General features: G+C 51.1%; 1 protein-coding gene across 1 annotated transcript in view; it reads left to right on the top strand.

The window, feature by feature from the left end:
• SCARA5 (scavenger receptor class A member 5) overlaps window positions 1-26,903 on the top strand; it is a 99,467-nt gene extending 72,564 nt beyond the window's left edge. The window contains exons 8-9 of the mRNA XM_054576009.1: window positions 17,860-18,054; window positions 24,755-26,903. Of these exons, the coding sequence (XP_054431984.1) occupies window positions 17,860-18,054; window positions 24,755-24,891 (332 nt within the window). The 3' untranslated portion in view covers window positions 24,892-26,903. The remainder of the gene's footprint in view (window positions 1-17,859; window positions 18,055-24,754) is intronic.
• The last annotated feature ends 697 nt before the right edge of the window (window positions 26,904-27,600 follow it).

Here is a 27,600-nt window from a genome sequence, read left to right as displayed (position 1 = left end):
GTCCCCAGTGAATAGTGTCCCCCAGCCAAGTTGCAAAAAAATTACCAACACCCAGTGGTTGACGGGTTCTGAAATGCTGCCACCCTGCGTGAGGCAGAAGCGGATGGTCCCCCTCCAGGGTGTCTGTAATCCCGCCTTGGCTCTAGGGAGACGGGGCTGGGAAAGAGCACCTACCTCCAGGTTGGACACTCAGGGACAGACACCTCTGCAGACTCACACTTTGGACCCAGATTGAGGATTCCCCTGAGGGCTGGGATGACACTTTCATCCCTGTCATGCATGACCAGAAGGAAACCTCGCTCCTTAATAGTGTCCTTTCCCAAGGTGTCCTGAAACCTCAACCTGTCTCCTGCTTCCTCAGCCTCTCCCTTTCCTGGGGCAGAGGTTAAGGATCAAATGGGAACAATGTTTGTGACAGCAGTTTGTCACTGAAGTGATTATAGAGTGACATGCTAGCTGGGAAAAGAGCTCTGTCAAGGTGTGCCTACAAGTACTCTGCACTCCATGCACCCCCCTCACCTTAGATGCAAAATTCACAAAGCAATATATGTGCTTTGCAGTCTTTCTAGCACTATCTAGAGTCCCTTTCAAGGGCAGCCAAAGGCTGAATTAGGAGTGTCCGGGCTAGATGAGATCTGTTGGACCCTGCAGGAGCCAAAAGGAAAGTTTTGATGGCAAAGGATGTCTGGATATGATCTAGGACATCTGTGACATATCTGAGTCACATTTATGAACTGGGCTGGGCACTGTACTTTGGCTTTGGGTGGCTGCCTTCTCCAGCTCCCTTTGTTGACCATGCCGAGAAGGACCGTGCCATTTCGCTGTGTGAAATAAACAACTCTTGATGGGGTGCAGGAAGGGAGGAGCTGAGGAAAGATGACCTTTACAGGGAGATCGGAAACGCTGCCCGCACACAAGAGGGATGCTTGTCAGGAACTGTGTGGTGGCTGTTCTTCAGTGGACCTGAGGGGGCAGAGGAGGTCTGCCCTAGCCGACACTGGGGAGAGGTGGCGGTCATCTGTCCCCACTGACCCCAAGGATGTTGTCGTCACTGTTTAACTCACCTCTGCTGGCCCAGCTGGCTGGGCTCTGCCCTTGGGTCAGGGCCCTGAGGCTGGGGGCCCAGTATGGGAGGTGGGGCTGAGCCACAGTGGTGTGGGGCTCTCCCCTCCCCCGAGCATGGGTGGGGAGTTTGGGGGAAGGGCGTCTAATCCACTTGGCCCTGGAGCCTGTTGACCACACCGAGAGAGGCTGATGTAAGCTCTGGACAGCCCCTCCTCAGGGACTGCTGACATTCTTTCCTGCCCTGAGGAGCCCAGAGGTCAGACCACAGCCCTTGTACAAAGCTCCAAGCCTCTCCTTCCTGCCCCCTGACGAGGCCCCAAAATGTGATGGACCAGGAAGTGAGATGGCTCAGCAGACACAGCCCCATCAATGGGAGGCTTTCCACAGCGTGCAGAGGAAGGCAGGAGGCACACAGGAATTGTGGAACAACAAAACCAAAGGCCATTCATCCACCTCCCGGTTCTCAGAGGCCCCTGAGCGGAAAGCAGACGCCCCCAGGGCCCGGCCAGAGGCAGAACCTGAAGCCCAGGCCTCTGACTTCTCTGGTTCTCGAACAAGAGCTTAGGCCCCTGGCCTTGACGAGTAGAACTGGGCTCCTCAAACCCCCAGCGATTCCCTCACCTGGACATGTGGATTTAAGGGCCTTAGGCTGAAGGGGGCCAATGCAGCAATTCAGAGCTGAGATCTGTGCCTTCCCACGGCCTCCTCCCCCCCCCCCCCCCCCCCCCCCCCCCCGCCTGACTCTGACCACATAAAACCCATGATGGGATGAGACTCCTTGTAAGGTTTCCAAGCACTCCGATCCCAGAGGCATTAACTCGATCCCTGGGACTGAGGCTCTGAGGAGGAAGCCAAGGATCATCTTTCGGAAAAGTGCAGAAATTCTGACCCACACAGAGTACCCACTTCTGGGGATTGTTAGTCATTCCCTGGGCCCAGGGCAGCCCCGCCATAAGATCTCAGGGGCGGGAAGAAGGAGCTCAGCCTCAGAGCTCTACCCTCCTGCAAAAAGGAGCACCGTGGAGGAGGACCCTCCTGGGGACCCAGCTTGTGCTGAGGCCCGGGAAGCTTTGCCGAACACCTCTCACTGCAGCAGCACATGCCTCAAGTTCCAGCAGGTGGGGATGTTACTACACAAAAGGGACGGATGAGAACAATGAGATTGACAGCTTCAAACTGGAAATGGAGGGTTTCCTTTGAAGAGGGCCTTATTGAGCAGACTTCTGGGTACCCATGTTTTAAGTCAATATCACAATGTATGTATACAAGAGCTCACAATTGTTTACTCATGTTTTGATCTAGAGCCATAGGATTTTAGAGTTGGGTGGGGTTTCAGATCAACTCTCCCCCGCCCAAGCCCACCCGAAACAGTTCAATAAACAGGAAGCAAGAGCACAGAGCTGGGGAGATGTGCCGCAATCCCCTGTTAGGGCAGGGCCCAGCTGGGTCTGGAATCCGCGTCTCCTGTTTTCTGCTTGATGAGAGGTAGAGGGTTTGGGGGATTTTTTTGTTTTGGGGTTTTTTTTTTGTTGTTTTTTTGGTTTTTTTCCAGGCAAGGGTGATATTAGTCATTCTGTTAGATGTTTGGCTTTGGGTGGGGGAGTTTGGGCAGGAAAAAAAAAGTTACATATATACATCTCAAGACAGAAAGACATTTGTTTTACCCTTGTATATGGTCCATTTGCAAGAAAAATAAATAGTATTTTTGCACTTAGGGGATGGGTAAAGGATCCAGTTTTGTTTAAGCCCACAGCATGAATTTAAAGCAGGATGTAAGTTCAGATTGTTTAAAATTTTTTTCCTCCATTTGGTTTCACATGGAAAATATATGCAGAACAACCCAAGGGTTAATTCTAAGCCAGCATGTGTTGATAGTTATCAGTGGCATCTCAGAAAACTTGAAGACTGTCCAACATCTTGTGTGTGTTCTTAGTATTTAGGGATGTAAGTCCCGGGGGGGAGGGGGCGGCAGTGGGCACTCCAGTGTGCAGCATAGGCTCAAAATAAACGATAGGATGGCGGCTTCTAGACAGTTTTTTCCCCTGGCTGCTGATACGTTTCTATCTCTGTTTTATTTTTTAAATTTATTTTTTGTTGTATTTTTTTCCATTGCTATTTATCCGCCTTGCACCCCTCCCACACACTGCAATCAGCACACTGTTGTCCATGTCCATGGGTCCTTTTTCCTTCTTGCTCAACCCCTCCACCCCGTAACCCCACCCCCGCGCCCAGAGCTGTCAGCCTGCTCACCATCTATGGGTCTTGTCTCTATTTTGCTGTTAGTTCAGCTTGTTCACTAGATTCCACATATGAGTGAAATCGTATGGTATTTGTCTTTCTCTGACTGGCTTATTTCAAGTAGCATAATGTTCTCCAGGTCCATTCACGCTGTCACAAAGGGTAAAATGATCTTCTTTTTTACAGCCAAGTAGTATTCCATTGTATAAATGTCCCATAGTTGTTTTATCTACTCATCTACTGATGAGGAAGAGTCCATCTCTGTTTTAGAATAAGAGATGCAAAGAGAGTCCTTTGGAGTCCGTGAATTCTCTTCCTCCCCTCCTGCCCCTACAGCTGCTGTAAGCAGTGCCTCTAGGAATCGGTTTAAGATAGCGTAGCACTGGAAATTAGCAATTTTTTTCCAGGCAGGGAGGGACAGAGCTACTGGACCTTTTATATACAATTATATTTCTTCTTTCACTAAGTGCATTGACATCCTCTTTTCTTCACACACCTTGAATACCCCCAAAATAATTCAATTTAAAAGTAAACTCCTAAAAAAGTGAATCATTCCCGTAATACTACCAACACACTCATGCCTGTCACTGTGGGGAGCGTAGCATCTGTGCACATTATTTCACTTAATTCTCACAGTGGTGCTCAGGAAGCATGACCAGGCGCATGTGCGAGAGAGGAGGAGGCTGAGGAAAGGGTAAGGGCCCTGCCCGAAGTCACCAGAGCTCACACGGTGTGGAGCCAGGACACAGACCAGGTCTGTCTGGCCCGGGGTCCTTCTGCTACCGTTTTGAGTTATCTTTCAGTTTTCTGGCCTTTGGCAGCACGGGGTCCTTCCTCATGGGCCACTCTGCCTGTTCTTAGTGGTTTAGGATGAAGGTGCTAATTCCCTCCTCAGCCGTGCTCAGTTACACATAAGGTACTTTTCCCTGTCTTCCTGTGTGCTCTTCATTTCCCCAAGCCTTGGCTGCCTCGCCTGCCTCTGAGGCTCTGAGAGGGGCCGGGCAGGCTTTTCACAGTGGGTGCGGGTGGGGTGGGGGGCATGGTCTGTTTTTGCCAGGGAAGCCCTCCCCGTGTCGCCGGTGCCCTGCTTCTCAAAGAGTGTGTGACCTGAGCACAGTAGCCTCACTGAGATAACTTGTGCAGATGCACCGGCCCGTACCTGGCAGGGTCGATTCCCTCACGCACTTGTTTTGTTTGTACATTGGTTCATTCCTTCTCTCTGCCCGAATAGAGTGAGCGCTCAGCAGATGCCGACACCAAAGGATGTGTAGCGATAGAAAAGTGTTTTTCAAATGTCTCCTCCTCAAATATCTCCTCCCCTAAGTTTATGTCTAGTCGCACTGAAAATATACAGGGACACAAAATTCACTCAAAAATTGTCCCGCAGCCAACATTGCTTCCAGCCCTGGCTGACCCAGAGAGGGAGACATCAGAGAGCGAGAAACGAGGACACGGACGTGGTGTATGAGATGATGGTGGGAACCAGGTGAAAACTGGGCGGGGACAGCAAAGGCCTGAGGCCCAGGGATCGGAAAGCCAGGGGACATGCAGCGGCTGTGAAAGGAGCAGAGGAGAGGTAGGTGAGGCAGGGCCCTCGGGGAGGGAGGTGCTGGCTCCCTCACTTGCAGCGTAAAGAAAAGATAGATGTGCAGAAGGAAAGAGAACACTTAGGAAACAGAGCAGGGGCCTTTTCACTTCTTCAGCAAACATTTATTGAGCATTTGCGATATACCAGGCATTAGCTGAGGCCTGGGGAACGAAAGATGGCTAAGGCCTGGCCACACCTTGAGCAGCGCACCGTCTAGCAGGTGAGGAGGACACAAAACCACAGTAGAGTGTGGCGAGCGCCACGGTTGATGTTTGCACAAAGGCTAACATGCCTCCTGTGGTGAGAGTCCGTTAAGAAGGTGTCTTTGACCCAAGTCTTGAAGGGCAAGTTGGTGTCCAACAGGTGGCTGTGGAAGGTGAAGTGTTCCAGGTAAAAAGGGCCATGCATGAACTGGCGGAGCGTTGTCTGATAAACCCAAATAGTTTGCCATGGTGAGGGTTTGGGGTGTAAGAAAAGTAAAATAAGGCCAAAAAGGTATGCAGGGACCCATGGTCAGGAGTCCGGGCTTGACCCCTGGCACTGGGCAGCCAGTCTGGACTGTAGGCAGGGAGTGACATGCCAGTGACTGACCAGGGAGAGAACCAGCCTGGGGCCGGGACCAAGGGGTAATGACGCCTCAGCCATGCCTGACGGCCCTCAGCGCCCTGACCAGTGCCGGGCACAGGGCGGGCAGGCCCTTCCTCCCCGTGGAAAGGTCCACGTTCCAAGTTCATGTTTTCGTGGTGCTCCTGCTGCTTCTCTTGTCTGAACTTCTTCCCCTTTAGAAGGTCCTGCTTGTCAGAAACAGCTCCTGAGGAGACATGTGAGCTCTGGGAGTATCTCAGGCCTGGGAGTAGCAATCTGGGGACCCGAGGCCCCTCCTGACCAGCCCTGAGGCCAGTCCCTCAGCCTCCCCCCTTCCACCTCCCCACTCCCTCAACCCCCACTAACCCCTCTCCCCCTGCTGCAATTTCCCCTTCCCGGGTTCTATGTGGAGAATGCGAGTACGATCTGGCCTTCCAGATGTCCTGGTTTGCCAAAAGCTTATCTTACGCCTTCCAAAAACAAATCCAGAGACTCTTCCTGAAAACTTCCTAGTGACCCCTTCCAGGAGAGCTTTTACACTCCGCATGCAGAAAACAGTTCCGTTCAGATTAATCCATGCTGCCCTTGGTTTAATGGCTTCAAGTAGATTCCGGAGGGGCTGGAAAAACAAAAGGCCTGGCTCCTTTAAGAAGCCATGTGGTAAAATGTGGGGGTATGGTGGGGGTGCCTGAGAAATAGTGTTGAACCCAGTATAAGAAAGAATGTTTCATTTCTGGGAACAGCTGAGCTAGCCAGCCCTGTTACTTAGGTCTTACAAAAGGCAAGAGAGGGGAGCTGCCTCGGGGACCAGGGGGAGGAAAACCAGCTCAGGCAGGAGGAACGAAGCCCCCTTGGGGAATCATTGCTCCAGCCCTGGTGCTAAGAGGGGCTCAGGGGCCATTAACAGGGCTGCTAATGCTTTTCTAAATATATGCTAAGTGAAAGCAGGGACCCACTGAAAGCCAAAACTGCGGGCTAACTGGAGGAAAACAAGCATGCCAGTGTTTGGAGTTTATGTCAAGAATTAGCAACCAAGTGTGTAAGTGCAACTTGAGAAGGTTTGCTCTTTTAACTGTTAGTGTAGTGGGGTATTTCACGCTGGTGAGCGGAGGCAACCAGTTTGACTGTTCCCTAAACGCCTCTCCTTTCTTCGGTGAGCGAGCAAGGGGGCCTGTGGCAGCCTATGTCTCCATGTCCCTCCTTACCCGTGTTTAGCTGACACGGCTGTGGCCATCCTTCCAGAAGGGCCTGGCGCGCCTTTCGCTAACACAGTCGCCGCGGACTCCCTGGCGGACAGGCGGTGGTCTCTGGGCCTTGCCTGCCGGAAAAGTCCTTTAGTAACACAAACTTTCAGGCCAAAGGTGATGGAGGAATTTTCTTCAAAAACAATGCCTTGGCACCACTGGTGAATTAAAGTTTTGGTCTTTGATGTGGGTTTACAAAGAAAAGCTTTAAGTTGAGATGTACTATAAAACCAGGGATGGTTTCAACAGTTTATATAGAAAACAATTCAAACAAACTGGGAAATTGTTCTTAATTCCCATGACCCTGCACCCTCTCCTCTTTAGGATGGGAGGAAGGCGTGCTGAAGGCAGGCAGAGTAAACCCTGGAGGCCCCCCACAGTGACTTTTTGATGTAACTGAATCTGTTTTAGCTCCATTAACTTCACAGCCCCACTTTGACAATGGGAAACACTCTGGGGTGTATGTGGAACCATTTATTAGATGGAATTACCTCTCTGGGCACTGGATTTCAGCCTCTCTTCTAAAGAGCCTGTTGTAGAATCCTGATGGGACAAAGATGAAAGAGGCAGGCGAAGCCTGTGGACATCCGGGAAGTCTTGCTGGTGCTGTGACAGGAGTGGGTCATGGCTGGTCTCCTCACTGACTCAAAAGCTGGGTGAGTCCCTCGCCACGGTGCCTCAGCATGACCCTTGGGCCTTATATTGAGTTCAACACTATTTCTTGAAAACCGACCACTCCAGTCACTGAGCTCATGTATAATTCAGAGTAATTCTCTCAGGTATGTGTCGTCATCCCAGATGAGAAAACTATTCTGAGAGGTTGAATTATTTGCCCAATGTCATAGAGCTAGAAAGTGGTCAACATGGTGCTAAAGGCAGGTTCCGTTTTCATGGGTTGAAACTCTGGGGATAGGGAAGTGCACCAGCCACGGGGTCTCAGGAGTTAAACCTGAAGAACAGCAGGACTGAGAGAAGAATCAGGGTAGCGCAGGGACAGCATGTGAGTGAAGACAGAGGGCGTGGAAGAGCCTTCCTAGGAAGGCAACTAATCCTAGACATGGGACTCCGAGGTCAAGGCAGTGGGTCCATGGAGCCTTTAGAGCGCTGCCATATACGCCTCCCACCTCCTCACAGCTATACATGTGACGCATGCTCAGCACTGTTGACTTTCTCCTGGCTCTACAGCATTTCTCCCTCGTCCCAAAGGCCTCGCTACTCTCATTGCACTTTGACAGGCCCTGGGAACAAAAGCAAGACAAAGGACTCTCCTCTGCACCGGGCTACCCAGGAACTTCCTTCAAATCCGATCTGACCAGAGTTTCTGGGCCTTGGAGACAGGCTCCAACCGTCAGGGGCAGAGCTCCTAGTTCGGGGCTGGGCAGGCAAAGCGCTCCATTTACTAGTTCATCAGACACATTTTCCTTGCACACCCACCAGGAGCCAGGCAACCATGAGCAGGGCATTAGAGAAACACAATCAGCCAAGGCGGACTCCTAGTAGTTTCCAAAGAACATGCATGAGAATTGGGAAGACCAACAGGTGAGTCAACAGTTAAAACCAACCCAGCTTGTCCACTGCAGCGTTAACTTGGGACATACTGCTGCTACTCCTTTCTCCAGCCACGCCCGAGCACCCAGTGTAACCTCCAAAGACACAGTACAGTGGCCTCGCTGGGCTGTGGGTATGGAGACTCAGGTGTGGTCACTTTATCATGTGACCTTAAGAAAGTCACTTTCCATGCTGGCGCATGTGGTTCAGTTGGTTAGGCATCATCCTTTAAACCCAAAGAGCCCAAATGTGTTTCCCAGTCAAGACGCATGCCCAAGTTGTGGGTTCGGGCCCCAGTCAGGGCACCTATGAAAGGAAACCAAGAGATGTTTCTCTCTCACATCGGTGTTTCTCTCCCTCTCTTTCTCTCTCCCTTCCCCATCTCTAAAATCAATAAGCATGTCCCTGGGTGAGGATAAAAAAACAGCAACAAAAAGAAAGTCACTTTCCTTCTCTGAGTCTCAGCTTCCTCACCTGTGGAACGGGCGCGATAACACCCACCTCAGAGGAGGGCTGTCTGCAGAGACCCAATGAGGCTACCTAACAGAAGTGCTCTGAAGAGGCACAAAGCACCATGTTAAGTTAAGAGCATATTAAGTTTCCTAATTACCATTAGGAAATAGCATTTTATAAAGCACACCCACAGGCCAGGCCACATTTTAAAAGCAATGCCCTCCAGCAGAGCCTGACCAGAAATTCCTTAGCTTGTTTGTGGGATGGTTTCTGCCCTTCCATGTGAACCACATTTCCCAGGGATGTCAGGGAAAAAGAAATGTCATGTCTTCAGAAGGACGCAGCCCAACTTTCTCCACCTCAGGGAGGCGGGGTTCAGAGGCCCTTTGCGGCAGCGGGCATGGGGAGTTCTTTCTTCACAAGAGAATGAAAGTTCAGCCTCCTTCATAGGCAGCTGGTCCAGATTATGCCCTGGGCTCTACTCTGCAGCTGCAGAAAATCAGAGCCTATTTTCCCAGCCCCATGTGTTTATTTCTATTCTCCACAACCTTGGGCCTGAAAGTCAGGATAAACAAACCTAAAGGAGCTGCGGTGTTGCAGGCTCAGGCTGGGTTTCCCTCCTCTCCTTTTCTTCAGAGGCAAAGTTCTCCAGGCGTTGGGACTCTCCTGATGCACAGCCAGGCAAACTCTTGGACATTTAGGGATCAGTTCTGTTCCTAGAGCCCCTCAGAAGGGCTGGGAATCCCATTCACTCACTTACTCACTCACTCACTCATCCATTCAGTGCAATTTGTCGAGCTCTGCCGTGTGCCAGGCTCTCCGCCTGCAAGCGGGGCTGCAGTGGGGAACCGCAGGGGTGCTATGGCCCTGGCTTTCGCGGAGCTCACACTGGTCAGGGCAGAGAGACTTGGAAAAGGAAGTGGCAGTGTAATATTTCTCGTGTGTGGAGAGCGCATCCTGGGGCCACAAGTCAGGGAACCCCTCCCAGAGGAAGTGACAACTATGTGCCTTACGCACAAGGCCCGACAGCTGTGTAGCTGGGACTTGATCCCAGATCCATCCCTTCAAACGGTGCTCTCAGCCCTGGCAGAGCATTTATATCACCTGCGAACGATTGGAAACTATCCCCCTCCGCTGGTAGATGTTAAAGCGCCCCAGGAGATTCTTCCATGCAGCTCGGGGCTGAGAACCATGACTTTAATCCTGGGCTTTTTCCCTTACTTTTAAAGACACTAATTACTGCAGCCCCCATAAGGGCTGTTTGGAGATAGATGAAAGGTATTTTATGTACAGAGAAGGATGTTATTAAATATTTGTCTTGTTCAGTCTGACTGTCATCTCTATGGTTTGAAAATGAAAGGACTTTACGCCCTGGCTGGGTGGCTCAGCTGGTTGGAGCATTGTCCTGTACACCAAAAAGTTATGGGTTTGATTCCCCGTCAGGGCACATACATAGGTTTCAGGTTTGATCGCAGGTTGGGGTGCGTATGGAAGGCAACTGATCAATGTTTCTCTCTCACATAGATGTTTCTCTCTTTCTCCCTCTTCCTCTCTCTCTAAAATCAATAATAAAAAAAATCCTCGGGTGAGGAAAAGAGAGGAAGGAAGGAAGGAAGGGAGGGAGAGAGAGAGGGAAGAAGGAAGGAAGGAAGAAAGGAAGGAAGGAGGGAAGGAAGGAAGGGAGGAAGGACTAACAGACTTTGTTCTCCTCCCAGGCTCCACCTTGTAGCAGCTGTGTGACCATCGGCAAATTACTTGCCATTTCTGGGCTCATTTCCTTTTCCGTTAAATGAGAACCATATAACTAACTCATGGAGCTGTCGCAAAGAATAAACAAGCAAATAAATGCACATATGAAGCGCTCTGCACAGCACCTGACATGTAGTGGGCACTGAGTATACTTGAATTCCTTTCACTGTCCATCCTTGACTTGGAACCTCTCCCAGGTAACACCCAGGACTTGGTTTGTTGTGGTTGGGTTTGAGGGCATCTCTGAGCCAGGTGTGGACAGCCCTGTAGGTAGCAAGTCGTTCTAAGGCTGCCTCGGCCCTGGAAACTGGTTCGGAGATGGTCGCCACCGGCCATTAAGCTGCCCTCCCAGACCCACTGAGGGGCCGAGTAATGAAGCCACCCCCTCAGCTGTGCTCCCACTAGATGCTGGAGAAAGGAAGCTATTTCACATCTCTTTCCCCACTTATAGGCACAAAAACTGAGAGCATATAGAGTAAGACAAAGGTAGGGAATAATTAGATGAAGAAACATTGGAGCCATTTGGAGGTGCCAGTTCCTGTGAATAAAACCACATGCTGGTTTAAAAATCCTGGAGTGGATTCCCAAGCGATAAATTCCCTTCCATTCCCAGAGGCAGGATGAGCAGCTGTCAGGCATGGTACAGAGTGGAGAGGATTCCTGTGTTTGAAGTGGGAGAGGGTTGCACAAGCCCCTTCCAGCTCTGGGGCTCCAGAGTCAAAGCCAGGGGAGTCTGGCGTAGACCCAGCCTGCTTTGTCTGGAACCTTGCTTTTCTGGTATATGTATTGAGAAGGCAAAGAGAACAACCACCACCAAAAAGAGAAAACATTCATTTTGAGAAGAGAATCCCCACATATGAGATTTGTAAGGTCTGTGCTAGGCCTCCCTGCCCCGCCCCCCGCCCTGCTCCCCACGCCATCCGTAGCCTCAGCCCTAGCGCCGCATTCCTGGACCATTCCAGAGCTGCCTTGTTTAAGAAATCACATCCAGCTCACATCAGAGAGTAGAAAGTTGCTGACAGCAGGAGCTGCCGAAGCCCCCGGCCCCCCACCCCCGCCTGGTCCTCACCCCCTAGTATGCTAAGGAGCCAGACACTGAGCCCTGGGGAGAGCAGAGGAAGTTAGGAGACTAATCCAATTGGAGGCCGCCCCCTGCACCTCCGCCCCTCAGGCAGGAGGGTTGCTTTGCAAAGAGGGCTTCAAGGATACAATCCTGCTCTGACCAATGTACCCAAGCCACCCTCAGCAAAGCATGAAGACCCCTCAGAGCTGACCCACGTGTTGCTGGGAAAAGTGCTGGCTGGCCAGGGGTGGGAGCCCACAATGAGCGATGTCCATAGCTTGCCATGTGCTATTGCTCCCAACCACCACCATTACTAACACCCATTTTAAGAAGAGGGTAGGTGTCGAGAGGTCACATCTGGCCAGGAATGGAGCCAGAATTCAAACCATGTGCCGAGGTCCAGATTCAGCCTCTTTCCACTCCCTCCTGCTGCCTCCCCGCAGGGATCACCACCACCACGTTTTCCTCCACCCGAATCACCAAACACACCCAGGGCCCAGGAAGCAAGGAGCTAAGCAGCCCTTGGACTGGTGTGCTGGATCCACAGACGCTCTCTTTGGGTAATTTTGGTGGCAAGGACCAGGGTCTCGTTGGGTCGCTGCAAGTAATAGGGGCTTATAGTAAAGACTCCATCTTTAGAAGATCAGGACTCATGACCAAGGTGGGCCTCGCAGAGCCTGGAATGGGGAGGCCATTCAGATGCGAGGCAGTTCTGGGGCCAGAGCACTGGGGATTCATGTCGTCACACTAGCATCTCATCTTCAACATGGCTGATGAATGTCTGTCTCTGTCTCTTTTGGCTTCTGCGCCTGCTCAGATCTCTCCATGTCCCCCAGCTCAGATTACTAAGAGAATCTGGGCGGTCCTGCCAGTTACCATCATAGTGGTTCGGATGGGACTTTTGAGCCAGACCGATCGTGCATGGCCTTACCCATATATAGGGAAGCGCCCATGGGCTTACGCCTTGACCAGCTTGTCTGATGCCAGTCTTATCACACCTGATGTTAAAGATAAACAAAGCCAGTTGATAGTTACAGTGGGCAGGACAGATTCTATTCAGCCATGTACAATTGCAATAGGGAAAAGAGACCAGTGCAAACTGAACTGTTTTGATTTGTACAGAGATGACTTGGCATTTTAAAGAGACCATAAGGAGAAAGGGAAGGGGTGGGTGGGTGCTCAGTAGATCAGGGATGTTAAAAATTACAGAAAAGAGGAAGGGGGTTGGTCCCTATGAAACCCATCTGGCACTTATCCAAGTTAGATTCCGCGCCTCCCAAGGAGGAGGCAATTGTCAGGAATTGAGGGGACAAACAGTACGTTCTTTTGATAACCTTGAACTTTCTCAGGCAGGCACTTTAAGGGAGGCCGAGGCCGTCCAAGGGATGTGGCTTTGAGCTGTTAAAAAGTATGTTAGTGTTTTCTTCAAGTCTTTATAAGCCAAGGTGGAGGCTGGAGTTTGGTCAAGGACAGAATCTTTGTCAGCGATCCCCTCACCAGCCCTGGGAAGTGAGGGCGGCCAGTGGGGAAATGAGGAGGAGAGAGTCATAGTGCCTCCAGGACCGAAGGAGAACAGGGGCGGCGTGCCTTGACCAGCCCCAGCTGGTCCCCCCGCTGCCCCAGCTCCCCTCGCCGCCCCCCACCGCCCACCTCAGGTCCTCTCCTGCGGCACTTAGGGGGGCATCTCGGAACCGTCAGCATTTTTACATGCAGGGAAGGGGCAAGGTTAGTATACCTCTGTGTCGCCATGGCTGGTCAATACATGTTAAAGATCAAACAATGCATAGGGAGCCTACGATGATCTACAGAAAGGCAGCGCAAACAGATACAACTAAGAGTTGGGGCCCCCAGGGACTGTGTGGACCATGAGTGCATAGTCTCCTTCCTGGAGCACCACCATGCCTGCCCGAGCGGTGGGACCTGTGAGTGGGCACAGCACCCATTCTCAACGGCCAGGCACCAGGGTCTGAGACTGGCATGAGAGATACAGAGATCGTGAGGCATTTGGCTGGGGATTCCAATTGTACCCACTAATGAAGTCACGCGTCCAACCCTCCACCTGATCTTCATCTGCTCATCAAACGTTTACTTAGCATTGTCAGCCTGCTAAGCATCACATAAAGTATTGAGGGGTCATGGACAAAGAAAACATCCTCTCTCTTTGCAAGGAGCACTTCCTGAGGGAAATTACGATATGTACATGGATCCCTCAGAGGCACAGCTTCGCTTGAGCGCTCTCCAGCCGTGCCCTGCAGTCCGGAGAGTGCCGGTGTGCCTCCGCCTTGGCCCTTCAGGTTGAAGCTTGAACCAGCTTAGCTCTGTGGTATGGCTCAGGCAGGACTAAAAGCGGCCGGTGTTGGAAAGAGCAGTGGTCTAGAAAGAGAGGGACCTGGCATCCCAGCAACAGCTGGTTACGTCCTCTCTCTAAGCCCTCAATTTCCTCATTGCTAGGTGAAGGGTTTGGACTGGGCAGTCCCCGAGGTCTCCACCAGCTCTGCCATTCTGTGCTCTTACCTCGAATGCCTCAAGGACAAATACATGTGTCCTCAGCACCTGGTACAGTCTGGGAATGTGGTACCCGGATGAGTAAGTAAATGAGTAATAGAAAAGAAATACCTACATTGATAAAGATACCTATAAAGAATTAATACACATAAAGCATCTTCAATGCCCCAATCTGTGCACAGGAAGCAGAACACCCCTGGACTTCAATGAATATCATCACGTTCCTCAATAGCTAAGGCTGGTTTTTCTTTCCGTGACGTGTTCGTTTTCAGTACAACCTCAGTAGTTCACAGGGGCATCCTGCCATTTTAGTCCTCCTGTAAGACATAGGAGAAGCCAAACTGTTTCTGTGAATTTGGGGTAGAAGCATTACAGTTCAAGGATTAGCGTAAATGGGATCAAAGTCATCAAGCAGAATTAGTGGACCCTGCCCGGAGATCTCATGAAAAATAAAGACACTGGGAGAAAAGAGACAGTGTGGACAGAATTGGCTCAAGAGTTAAGGCTTAAGTTCAGGCCCCAGCTCTTCTACTATCAACTGTGGGATGGCCTTGGGCAAGACACATCGCCCCTCTGCCGCTGTTCTCTCGGGTATCACATGAAGGGTTTAGACCATGTGATCTCCAAGTATCTGCCAGCAGGAAGATTCAAGGCTTCTCCATCATCTGTGATGATTAGAAAAGCCCAAAGACTATGGGACTATTACCTAAAAGTAGCCCCATGCGCTAACGGATGATGAAGCCCACAACTAAGATTAAGAAGGTTGTTGCTGGAGATAACCCCAGAAAATGCAAGGCTTCCTAGTCCAGGCACCACGTCGGTCCTTCTCCACGATCTGACCCCATTTGTGCCTCAGCTAAACCCTCTTTACTGAGGGGCCAGGGCAGGACTGAGCCAGATCTGCGATCCTGTTTCAGGAGGGTGGATGGAGTCTGTGTGGTTGGTCCCAGGAGTGGCTTGCGTACTGGGCAGGGTGGACAGAGCAGGTCAGGGAGTGAGGAGGTGGGTTCTGTGGTCTGGGGCTGCAGCCGGGCAGATAGCTCCAAGCAGTCATTAGAACCACTGATGCTCCAGAAAACTCGCTAGTGAGGTGATCAAACCCTTTAATACAGGAGATGTATTAAAGGAGGCAGCCCAGCTATAAAGAGCCAATTCCCTGCGTTCTTTTTTTTTTTTTTTTTTTTAAGATTTTATTTATTTATTTTTAGAGGGGAAGGGAGGGAGAAAGAGAGGGAGAGAAACATAGATCAGTTTCTGGGCAACCGTGGCATGTGCCCTGACCACAGTTCCCTGGGTTCTTTATATCAGCTTTGGGTCTGAGCTTTTAATCTGAAGGAGTCCTTCTCTAGCTGCTTCTCTGTGTAGAATAGGGGAACCTCTGACCCCAAATCTGAAGCAAGAGGAAAAAAAAACAGAGGCTGTGCCCTGTGAACATCTGGGTGTCCCTGCTCTGAGAGGTTCAAGGAAAAGCTGGGCCCAGGCCTCCCCCTCCAAGACGGCGCCTCCACTCACCCTCCATTCCCTTTCTGTGGTTCTGTTCCCATCGATGCACTCCGCAACACTTGGCCAGAGTTATATTTGCATTTGTTTTTTTGCTTTATTGTTCATCTTTCCCACTAAAATATCAGTCTAAGAAGGCAGAGACTTTGTTCCTGGATGTACCCACAGCTCCTAGAACAGGATCAGGCCCCTGAAAGATGGTCAGTCACTTATTTGGCTAAACAAAGAAGTGAATGGAGTGAGTTCAGGCTGGCCAGTGCAGAGAGGATAAGGGGACACTCCAGACGTCAGTCTTGGCGGCCCAGCACCCCCCATCCCAACCAGGCCTCTTCCCGTTATTTTGATCTGACACCCTGAACTCTGTTTGGGCTGCTCAGACCCACAGAGTCCTCCTGCCACTTTCCTCTACTTATGACCAGAGTTTCCCCTGGAGGCCTCCTAGCTTGCGGTGGCCCACTGCCCTAGGGACAGAGCACTGACAGAGGCAAGGCAGGTCTGTGAGAAATCAAGGCTGATGTCTCAGCCCGGGCCAGCCTACCCAGGGCCGAGCCCCCAGCCAGGGGCCAGGCCTCATTGGCTGCTGCTGGCTCTAGGTTAGCGTGTCCCTTCGGGTGGGGGTGGGGGAGGGGGTGGGAAAGAGGGGGTGGCATCTCTACCTCAGGCCCGGCCTCTGCATTCCAGCTCCTCTCGGGTCTTCCTTCTCCAGGTTTTCTGTGTTCTCTTGTTCATCCTCTGCCTTTTTTGACAACCTAGTGGGAGCCTGTGTTTTCAGCAAATCTATGGGGAGGAAGGTGAGAGATGCAGGGCACAGAGAAAACGTCCTTAAACACTTCGAGGAGCCTCTGCAAGCCATTGCCCTGCACTTGTTCAGCCTCTCGGGAGTGGCGTGGTTTCCTGGTGACCTCCCTGGTTCCCCTGTGCAGAATGTTCTGCGGTTGCCCCAGCCTGCGCAGCATGTCACAGACACATCGGTCCTGGGGACTCTCCTTTCTCATGTGGGACAGAATTGGGGTCTATCAGTTCTGCCATCCCCTCCAGGGGCCTACGAGGGTCTTTGCGAAATCACAGTCGACAGAATCAGGAATCCCCCTGCCCCCCTGGCCAAAAAAAAGGAAGAGAAAAGCAGTCCAAGGCTGCAGTGCTTATCGGGAGCAGAACTCCATCAGCTTTGCTGTTTTCTCTAGCAGTTCACGTAGGGGCTTCCCTCCCTCACGTCACCCACGTGTCCCTGTGTCACAGCACAGTGTCCCCACCTCCACCCTACATGTCCCAGCTGATTTCTGGCTGCAAAAGAAGACAACTCTGACATCCTCCTTGGCCTTGGAATCACTGAACACCAGAGCTGAAAGGAACATTACGGAACATCTAAGCCTGTCCCTCCTGTTGCCAGTCAACAAAATCTTTGGGATACTTGTGAAAAATATGGATCCCTGATTGCTGCCACCAAGACTCTGACCCAGTAGGTCTCAGTGGGCCCAGGCATCTGCATTTTCACAGGCAGAGCGCCGTGGATTTTAGGGCAGTGAAACTAATCACTCTGATACCATCCAGGTGACTACATTTGCCCAAATGCATAAAAAGTACAACCCATGAACTTTTGGTGATAATAATGTGTCACTGTAGGTTCATTGATTGCAACTAATATACCACTTCGGTGGGGGATGTTGATAGCGAGGGAGGCTGTGCGTGTGTGGGGCATATGGGAAACCTCTGTACCCTCCCGTTGATTTTGCTGTGAGCCTAGAACTGCTCTGAAAAAGTAAAGTCTGTTCTCGTAGACACAGAGAACAGACTGATGGTCACCAGAGGGGAGAGGGGGCGAAGGACTGGATGAAGAAGGTGGAGGCATAAGAAGTACGAACTGGTAGTTACAAAGTAGTCATATATAGTCACTATATATGGAGATATATATATATATACACACATATATATATATATATCTAGTCAATAATATTGTAATATCTCTGTATGGTACCAGGTGGGTACTGCAAATATCAGGGGAAGCAGTTTGTGAAGTGGGTGATTGTCTGACTACTATGCTGTACACATGAAACGAATACAAAGTCATATTGAACATAAGCTGTAATTTTAAAAAGAAAGAAAATAAAGTCTAATGAAAGAAAATAAGAGGTGGAGAAGAGAAGGCTGACGAAGAGCCGTGGTAACACCATGATCTGCACTGGCCGCAGCTTTGGTTGAGGCTGTAGCCGCAGGCCCCTCTTCCCCAGGCAGGCGGGGCAGATAGAGGGGAGCCGGGGGAGCTCCCTGGGGGGCCCCGGTGTACCCGGAGCAGAGCAGTGACTGTGGGCTGCTCCCAACAGGTGGCTTGGAGGTGTTGATGGTGCGGCTGGTGAACGGCTCGGGCCCACACGAGGGCCGAGTGGAGGTGTACCACGACCGGCTCTGGGGCACCGTGTGCGACGACGGCTGGGACAAGAAGGACGGGGACGTGGTGTGCCGCATGCTGGGCTTCCCTGGCGTAGAAGAGGTGTCCCGGACAGCTCGCTTCGGGCAAGGTAAGGTGGTTTAGAGGAGAAGGACCCAGGGAAAAGGCCCAGGAATCCCAGGACGGGTCTCCCCTCCAAAGCTCCAGTCCCCCCTGCAGCCATCATGCCCTGTGTCACCTGGCCTCTGCCCAGATGCTTCCTGCAACAGGAAGCTCACTGTCCCCCAGGCGAGGCAGCCTGCCTTTGGACAGTTCTGGTTATTAGAACGTTGTTTCTTTGCCCAACGCACCCTGCTGATTGGCTAAAGGGACTTGGGGTGTGGCATGAGAGGAGGGGCTGTGCGTCCTGTCCAGGCAGGGAAGTGGAGCCAGGTCACATCCAGACTGGCCGTGGCACCCCCTACTCCTCGCAGCTGCCTCTCTCCCCGTCCCCACTACGGGCTGCTGCAATTCTTGCTCAGTATCTTGTCCCTTAGACGTCAGTCACTGTTACGGACTGACTATTTGTATCTGCCCCAAATTCATATGTTGAAATCCTGATCCCCAACATAGTATTAGGAGACAGGGCCTTTGGGAGGTGATTGGGTTATCAGTGGAGCCTTTATGGTAGGATTGGCACCCTTATAAAAGGAACCTCTAAGCCCTGGCCAGATGGCTCAGTTTGTTGGAGCATCATCCTCTACACCAAAAGGTTGTGGGTTCAGTTCCTGGTCAGAGCACAAACCTAGGCTGTGGGTTTGATCCCAGGTCAGGATGTGTACAGAAGACGACTGATCGATGTTCCTCTTTCACATCAATATTTCTCTCCCCCTCTCCCTCTCACTTCCTCTCTCTCTAAAATCAGTAACTCAGATGGGGACTAAAAAACAAACAAACAAACAAAAACCAAGGGAAATCCCTAAATGCTCCCCTATCCTCCTTCTGTGAAGATACATAGAGAAGTCTAAAGCTGAAAGAGGACTGTCATCAGAACCCAATGGTGCTGGCACCCTGGTCTCGGACTTCCAGCCTAGGATTGTGAGAAATGCTCTGGGCCACCCAGTCTACGCTACTTTGCTACAGCGGCCGGAGCAGGCTGAGAATCGCACTGACCGAAAGTGACTCTTGGTGAAGTCTGTTGTGACAGCTGGTGGAGAGCAGCCACTTGACCCCACACATACTGGCTTCTCCACTTGAAAGGCCAGAGTGCACAGGGAGTTCAGAGGGTCCCACGCCACAGGGGCAGCCCACCGGGGCAGAGCGCTTGCCCCCCACTTAAGGTTTGGGGCTGGATTTCAGCTGATTTTCTTCAAGAAAAAAACTGCCATTTTTGTTTGCATAAAGAGCAGAAACAGTAGAAACAAGCTCTTGTTTTTCAGTGTTTGAGTCTAATGACTCAATGTTTTGAGTCTTCCTAATAAGTGGAAGTAAAACCTTTCTGGGGGGAAAACCCCACAAAAACTTTTAGAGAAGCCAAAAGAGGCCACTTGAATGCCATGGGCAGTGTTAGCCTAAAACTGAGCCTTCATGGCCTTTTTCCTTCCCCCTTGATTTTTATATCATAGGACATGTGGAGAAGTCCTCAAATTGCAACTTGATTCTTTCAGCCAGTCATTGGGAAGCTGGACTTGCTTCCATGTACACATGAAATTTGTACCATTCCCCCCAACCCCCATCACAGTCTAATAACTTATGTCATGTAATATTCAAGACCTTGACAGCTGGGCAGGCCAGGGGTTATGAATGGGCGTGCAGAGAGACATGGCGCCTGGGGAGGGGAAGGCACCCACCCAGCCTCGCCTCGCCCAGCGCCTTCCTGCCAGCTCAGCCTGCAATCCCTTCTTTCCACAGCAGATTCTAGGCACCTTCCACGGTTCAGACGCTGGGCTCCATGTGGCAGCACTGAGATGAGCAAACCTAGACTCTGGTCTCAACAGGCTCAGTGTAGAAGTGAAGGCAGACCTATGCATAGACACTGAACAGCATCGAAAGGGCTGTCACGTCAGAGCAGCTCTGAGGGCAGAGGGGAGGGGATGCTCGCCCATTCTGGCAGCAGGAGGGCTGTGCATCGGTCCAGACACCCCTCTGACCTCAGCCTCCTCCCCCGCTGGCACCCTGGCTCTCAGTCCCAGCGTGCCCACTGCTCAGCCTCACAGGGTCTCCCAAGCCCACAGTGCCTCCCTCCTTCTACCCTTACCTGCTCCTCTTCCCCTTGTCAGGTCCCCTTATCTCCCTGGGTCCCACAGATTCCCCCAGTGTCTGCCTCTCTGGTGTCCCTGGAAACTGTCCCCTGCTCTTTGTCCTCACTATTCCTGCCTTAGGAGCTCGGGCAGAGTATAACAGTGGTTAGGAGCCCAGGTTCGGGGGTCATGCCCAACTTAGAATCCCATGTCTGCCACTTGCTCACTGGCGACCTGGAGCAGGTTTCTTAACCTCTCCAAGCTTCGGTCCTTCCATTTTTGAAAGACGATTACAAGGGTCAGGTTTGGCTTCCTTATCTTGATCCTTCAAGCCCTTCCCTCATCTGCCGCCTGCCTCCCTCTCTCTCTTCAGCCACGTGAACCCTCTGGTGTTCTCTGAGCTCTCAGAGCTGTGTTTCCTGACTCTTCGGTCTGGAATGCCTTCCCTTTCTCTCCTTCTAGCCAACTCCTGCTCATCCCCTACGGCCAGCTCAGTTACCACCTCCTAAAGGCCCCTTCCATCCCCCTCTCCCCCTCCACCCCCCTCGAGGCTGTGCTCCCAGAGCACTTTTTGTGCGTACCTCTACCTCAACACCTCTCCACACTCTCTGATCTCTGATATATGCGTGAGCATCTCGTAGGCTTGACCTTCACAGCTCCAAACCCCGGCACTGTGCCTGGGACACAGTAAGTACTGGATAGACATGAGAGGGAAGAAGGGGAGGAGGGGAGGGAGAAACAGAGGGAGGGATTTCTTCCTTTCTGCTCCGAGTCCTCCCCAGGGTTATGCCAGAAACTGCCAATCCCTGGCAGTTCTCTCAGTGGTCCGGCACTAGAACAGCTTTCCTAGAAAGAGCTCAATAATCCAATTATCAGCTCCCTGGGAAGACCCAAATGAGAGAGCCTTAAAGATGTTTAGTTTGCGTTGGTCCAAGAGCTGTTGGAGGGGAGGTGAATGTGGGCCGAGGAGGTGCAGGGCGATGGCTGGAACGAGGTCTAGGGGGCGATGGACAGGACTAGGGTCTCGCGCAGCTGGGAATTACGCTTGGACCTGCAGAGGAAGCCTTTCTGTGCGACAGACAGAGAGGAGTGAGGACGGGTACAAATGCAGGCAGACTTGCAGGAAGGAGTAAGTGCATTAGAAGTGTTCATGTCTAATCATAACATTATTACCATTTCTCGTCCTTTGTTTTTCTAAAAAAATTCAAACACTGGGAGATGGCTTAGTGCAAGACCCAGCAAACGACGAAAGGCCAGGCAGTAAATATCATAGGCTTTGTGGGCCAGATGGTCTCTCTTACAACTCAGCACTGCAGTTGTAGCACAAAAGCAACCATAGACAAAATGTAATCAAGTGATGAGGCTATGTTCCAATAAAACTTTATTTACAAAAGCAGGCTGTGGGCTGCATTGGCCCAGGTTTCTCCACCCTCTGGCTTAGTGTTTGTATTGTGTACTGTGTACTGTGGTTCTATAAGGAACAAGGGCTGGATCAGCTGGATGTCAGAGGCCTGGGTCTTGGCCTCTTACCCTTAATAGTTATGAGACAAATTACGTGATCTTTCTGGGGCCTCAGTTTTCCTGACTCTTAAACACCTTTTCAGTAGCTATCCTGTTGCCCTCTGTAGGAAGCTCCCATGGAAGCCTACAGGATTCAGTGTAACTTATTCTTTTAATGTTACTCTAAATAAATATACAGAAGCTCAAATGTTAGCTCTACAAAGCAGAGATTTCTGTCATTGTTATTCTATCTTTTCTGTTCAATGACATAGTCCAAACATCCAAAATAGTGCTGAGCATGGAGTAGGCCCTTAAATATTTGTCGAATGAATGAATGACAAGGATCAAATAAAATTGCCACTGACTCATCCCAACCATAACCCCTTCCCACAGCCCCCAGTTCTCTACGTGTCAGAAGACCTGGCCTCTAGTCCTGATGTTGCCTACTCAAGATAAAACGTCAGTGCTGCTCTGTTACCCCGATCTACGCAGTGGGGAGCAGAGGACCCCAGCCTGCTTACCTGATAGGGCCTCGTTAGGGAGCTCCAAGAGAGAGCGTGCGTGCGTGCACACCTGGCGCAGGGCAGGGCTTCCCAGGCTTGCATGTACGCATGAATCACGGAGACCTTGCTAAAATGCAGGCTCTGGCTCAGATCTAAGTGGGCCCACGGCTCTGTACTTCTAACAAGTTCCCAGGTGATGCTGCTGCTCCTGGCCCTCGGGCCACACTCTGAGTAATCAGAGGTCAGTTCTGAGGATGAAATGATGCTTGGTGCCTGGAGTCACAGGAGTTCTCACCTCTCTGACTGGCTAGGAGCAGAGGCGTTTTGCGAGCTCATTGTCCCTTCGCCCCTGGGTCGCGTAATAACTGCAGATATTCAGTGCTGCCGATTTAACGACCTGACTTTCTTTTTATTAGCTCTTGCTTGATGAACATTAGCCAGGACTCCCTGGCTAAACACCAGCTAGAGTTTGGAGCTTCACAATCATCTATTCGCATTTGGGCCGCTAACCCTGGCTCTCTTCAGTATTCATCAGTCCACTTTATTCACTTCTTTATGTCTTTTGGTTGTAACTAATCCCACATTGCTCTTGCGCCTGCAGCCTTTTCCTGGGTAATTTGTAAACTGATGTGTTTTCCAGGAGACATCTAATCTGCAAATTACTTCTCAGCCTCAAAGGGTTTATTGTGTAACAGGCGTAGGGTATCTGGCCAGGGAAGAGGTTCAGGTGGAGAAATAGCATCCAGGGAGACAGTGGAAGGAGGCCTCCCCTCCCACCTCTGCCCCGAACTCACTGTGCTCCAGTCCCGTGACAACAGATGCTGCAAACCTCCGCATAAGGGAAGTATTAGTTCATGTGATTGAGTTAGGGTTTCTCCCATGCAGTCCGAGAGTGAGCAACAGTTTTAGGGTTTCACCAGTCAGTGCTGACAAGCCCTCTAAAAGGAGAGGTTGTCTGGCTGCTGAGAGATGGAATGGTGGCAGAGGGAGGCGGAGCTAGCGTCAGAATGTAGGGTTGACACAGCCAGTAATGTTGAAACCTATTTTATGACCTTTAACCCCAGGCTTTTTGGTGCCAGCTCATAGACCTAATAAGTCAGGGCACTGAAATGACCAACCATCCCAGTTTACCAAGAACTTACCCAGTTTTAGCACCAAAAGTCTCACACCCCAGGAATCCCCTCTAGTTTAAAATGGAAATGGGACCGAGACTTGAATCAAGGTCTGTCCTGCTTTGCAAAGCCCCACTTCTGCCGTGCTCATGCCTCCCACCCTCGGATGCGTAACCACTTGGTGAAAAGGGGGATCCTAGTTCAGTAGGTCCAGGGTGGGACCGAGGAGTTGCACTTCTAACAAGCTGTGGGCGGTGCTGATGCTGCGGCCAGGGCCACACTTCGAGTCGCGAAGCTCTAAGCGTTGCTTCCACGGGAGCCCTGCAGCTCAGCCCTCCTTGCAGACCACCCCCAGATGGGCTTCCACCACATAGGGCCTGGCACGGCCATCAGCCCAGAGAGCCCACCAGAACCGTGGGTGATGGTCCTGCCACTTCATCCGTGGGGGCTCCAGGTGACTTCTGGTGCAGCCCACACGCCTCTCTACTGACCCCCCTGATAGCCACACCCTCTCCATTCCCTGTTTGAGCCTTATCCAGGTGCCCTATCCCTCTGATATTTGTTGAGGGACCATACTGTCCAGTTCATGTCTCTCAAGGCTCAGGTATGATCCCAGGAAGGCCATCTAACCCGCCCCCCTGCCCCGCCGCCCCTCGCCGCCGCATGGGCTTTTTCCGGCCAGTAGGCAGATCCCACGAGATGTGAATAAACAGAGCTGACTTCAGGCAAAACTCAAATAGATTGTCTTAGGGACCTTCTATTATGGGAACAGACCTAATTGCTATGGTTGTCTCTGCCATCAAATATACATCTGGTTGTAATGTTCACTTCTGGGGTCCTCTGCTCTTCTAGCACTAATATTTGGAGCTCACAGTAGAGGAACCATCTAGGATAAACTTCACAATATTGGAGGTTATATTGGCACCGAAATACTTGGTGATGGGGCGCTGGGTCTGCCCAATCCAGTTTCTGCCTGACGTTGTCCCTCTGATTTGGCCCTGCCCGAGTATTCATCAGCAAGGACTACAATGTGTCTTATCTCAATGGTTATGCAGGGTCTCATAGGAAGTGTGGGCCTGGAACGTGGTAAGACTGGGGCTTGAGTTCAGACTGTGCCACGTACAAGCTGAACAACCCTGCATCTGTGGCTTTGTGAGCCTGTTTTCCCTTCTGTGAAATGGGTTTCTTGATACCTATCACACAGCCCCATCGTGAGAATGGAAGAAGATCCCGTGTGTAAGATGCCTGACACAGGGCACACTCAGTAAATACTGCCATCACCACTATCAATTATTGTTGTTCTGCCCTCAAAAAAACTGAGCCCAGAAAATAGGTGTTTGATCTTGGTGGGGCGGAGAGGCCAGACGGGAGCCACCAGATTTGCCAGGACAGCCTAGGCCAGCCTGGTCACAGACAGAGCGAGCCCTGCTGCCACGTCTCTTACGTCCTGCTCTCCTGCATATCTGCTAAGAAGCCGTGTCGACTTGTCTCCACAGGCACAGGGAAGATTTGGATGGATGATGTTGCCTGCAAGGGCTCAGAGACTACCATCTTCCGCTGCACCTTCTCCAAATGGGGGGTGACAAACTGCGGGCATGCTGAGGATGCTGGGGTGACATGCATCAGAGAGTGAAAGTGGACACAGCCAAGGTCCGGACCCTACTGACCAGCCTCCTTCCTGCTTTTCTGGGGCGGGGGCATCGCTTTGGGCTCCCCTGATCATGCCTCTGCCCTGCCCAGCACAGAGTCCCCCTAGCCTTTGTTCCTATCCGGGGGCTGCAGTGGCCTATTGCCATTCTCCTCTTGGACATTTGCTCCAAGCTGGAACTCTGGGATCTACTGCCTGCTTCTCCCTTCCACCAGAGTTCCTGAATGGGGAGCCCTGGTCAGCTGGGTTGCCATTTCCCCCAGCCTTCTAAACGCCATGCATCACGCCTCAATATGCACGTTCCCTGTGGTCTGTGAGTTGCAGATGAATGCTGAGACGGTGTTGGAGACAAAGGCCGCAGTGGAGATGGCAGGGAGGCATGGCAGCATTCACTCCTCACATAACTCCCAAACCTCAGTTCAGCCAAGAGTGTTGACGTCCTCCTTCCCGGCAAGAGACAATACTGAATGCCTCCTTTTCCCCTCCTTATGCCACCTCTTCATCCTTTTGTTAGTTTGGGGAAGTGACAGCCGTAGGAGAGGGAAATGCCAGTCACATGCAGGAATTAAGTTGGCTTTGGAGAAAGGGAGTAAAACTAACATTTACTGAGTGACCCCCACGTGCACTCCACAGTCTCTTGGGTGCTGAATTTATTTGTCCACTTTGCAGCATTTCTACAAGGCATGTCAGCTTAGACAGGACCTTCCCTCCATCCCGCCGGCCTAGACATCATAACATTGAGAACGACTGAGACCATTGTTTGTGTCTGAACCTTACTATGTCTTTGTTAGGCTTGAGCAAGAAGCTCTTGGGGCAAAACCTGTGTGTCTAGAGGGTTACAAACTCCAAAACCTATGGAGTATGAGCGCAAGAGCAGACACGACCGGCTTCCAGGCCAACCACCCACGCAAAAGCAAAGGTGGTTTGGTGGGTGACACGGGGGCTACCAGGGTTGAACCGAGACCAACACCCAGCCATCTGGCAGTCAGGGCTAGAGCCACATCTCCTGGGTCTCAGAGCGGTTTGGAGGTGATGATACGGAACCTACCAGACCTCTTTGGGTGCAATTCTGTGGTCAGGAGAACATGTGCCCTGACGGGTCCCAGAGGAGTAGGAGGAAATGAGGATTTCTTACAATCTCCGGGGGAGGCAGGGGCCCTGGTCTTCTGCACATCCTCAAATCGGCACCCCTCTCCTAGGGACAGGGGGACTGTACTCTGCTTTTGACATAAGGGGGAGGTCAAACTGGGCCATCTATGTGTTCTAAGACTAGGGGAGCTACATGGTACTGAGGGAGCACAGACCCGCCTTGCTTGGGGGAGTCACAGATTCACAGTCAGGTCTCGGACACACAGCCACCTGTCGTATCAGGTGAGCATCAGCCTGCCTGGGGAAAGCGGCGCCTGGGACCCTCCTGGTGTGGGACCAAGAAAGTTCCTGTCTGACTCAATATGTACTATTGGTTGTTCTTTGCTTACAGTATGCTTGTTACTCATTAGTGTCCTGATGATCTCGGACTCTCCTTCTGACCAGTTGCTGTGTTCACTCAACTCACATATACTCATGCATTTTTTTTTCCAGAGCCAATATATGTATGCGTATATAAACATGGCACTGTTTACTGCATAGCTCAGCACATTGCAAAGTTTGTATTAAAAAAAATACTAAAGGTGGAAAGATGTCACATTGAATAAAAAATTCCCAAGTTGGTTCTAGCAAAGAACCCAGTTACCCCACCGTTGAAGAACCTCATGAGATTCTTACTTGGTCTTTAATTTGGGAAACCACAAGTATTGTTTTATATCAAATAAAAATGATGCTGATAAGTGTTTGAACCTTAAAATAAAAGTCTACTAGTTTACATACCTACTTAAGAGGACATGGAAATCCCCATGGACCTGCACTTCAGGGACTAATGGAAATTAGGCTTGGCCTAAAGTACATCAGATCTTTTGTAAGAAAGAATTTCAATAAAGCTTAAAATATGTCACTGAAAAGCTTTTGCGTCACATTTTTTCTCATGAAAACCTGAGTGGGGAGGACTGGCGAGAGCTGGATGGTAGGAGCATTTCTCACTGGGGACTGGTAGGTTGGACATCTTATGAGAAGGCACCTTAATGCTCCTGGAAGGCAATAAACAACGTAGGCCAAGAACATGGTAGAGCACAATGTTTCAGGCCTTGTTCGGTCACCTAAGGAAAGAGCCCCAAGCAACAGAACAGTAATCGAGGCCCAGCTTATAAAAGAATTGCTTTTGTAGTCGATAAAAGAAACAACACTTGTCTATTTCCTCACATCTCCAGTTTTTACTTAGAGATATGCTTCCATATGGAGTTCTTATTCACATGTAAGAAGATCGTCCAGGCTTGGGCGCACGGTCTGTGAAGTTGCTGAGCCTCATCATCTAGTGAGAGGCAGAACCTCCCAGGCTCATGCAGTGCATGGGGATGGCTCAGGCCATTGCTTTGTCCTGGCCACATGCTCATAGCTGCCACCTGTGGGACTATCTAAGGCCCCGAGCTTGCTGTCGACCATGATAATTTGGTATGATTCTGGTGTTCTCTGAGCTCGCAGAGCTGTGTTTCCTGACTCTTCCATTTGAAATGCCTTCCCTTTCTCTCCTAGCCAACTCCTGCTCATCCCCAACGGCCAGCTCAGTTACCACCTCCTAAAGGCCCCTTCCATCCCCCTCTC

This window comes from Pteronotus mesoamericanus, unplaced genomic scaffold (assembly GCF_021234165.1).
Source record: "Pteronotus mesoamericanus isolate MK-2021 breed Mesoamerican mustached bat unplaced genomic scaffold, CSHL_Meso_final contig_32, whole genome shotgun sequence".
Classification (NCBI taxonomy): Eukaryota; Metazoa; Chordata; class Mammalia; order Chiroptera; family Mormoopidae; genus Pteronotus; species Pteronotus mesoamericanus.
This window is presented reverse-complemented; position numbering and strand designations above follow the sequence as displayed.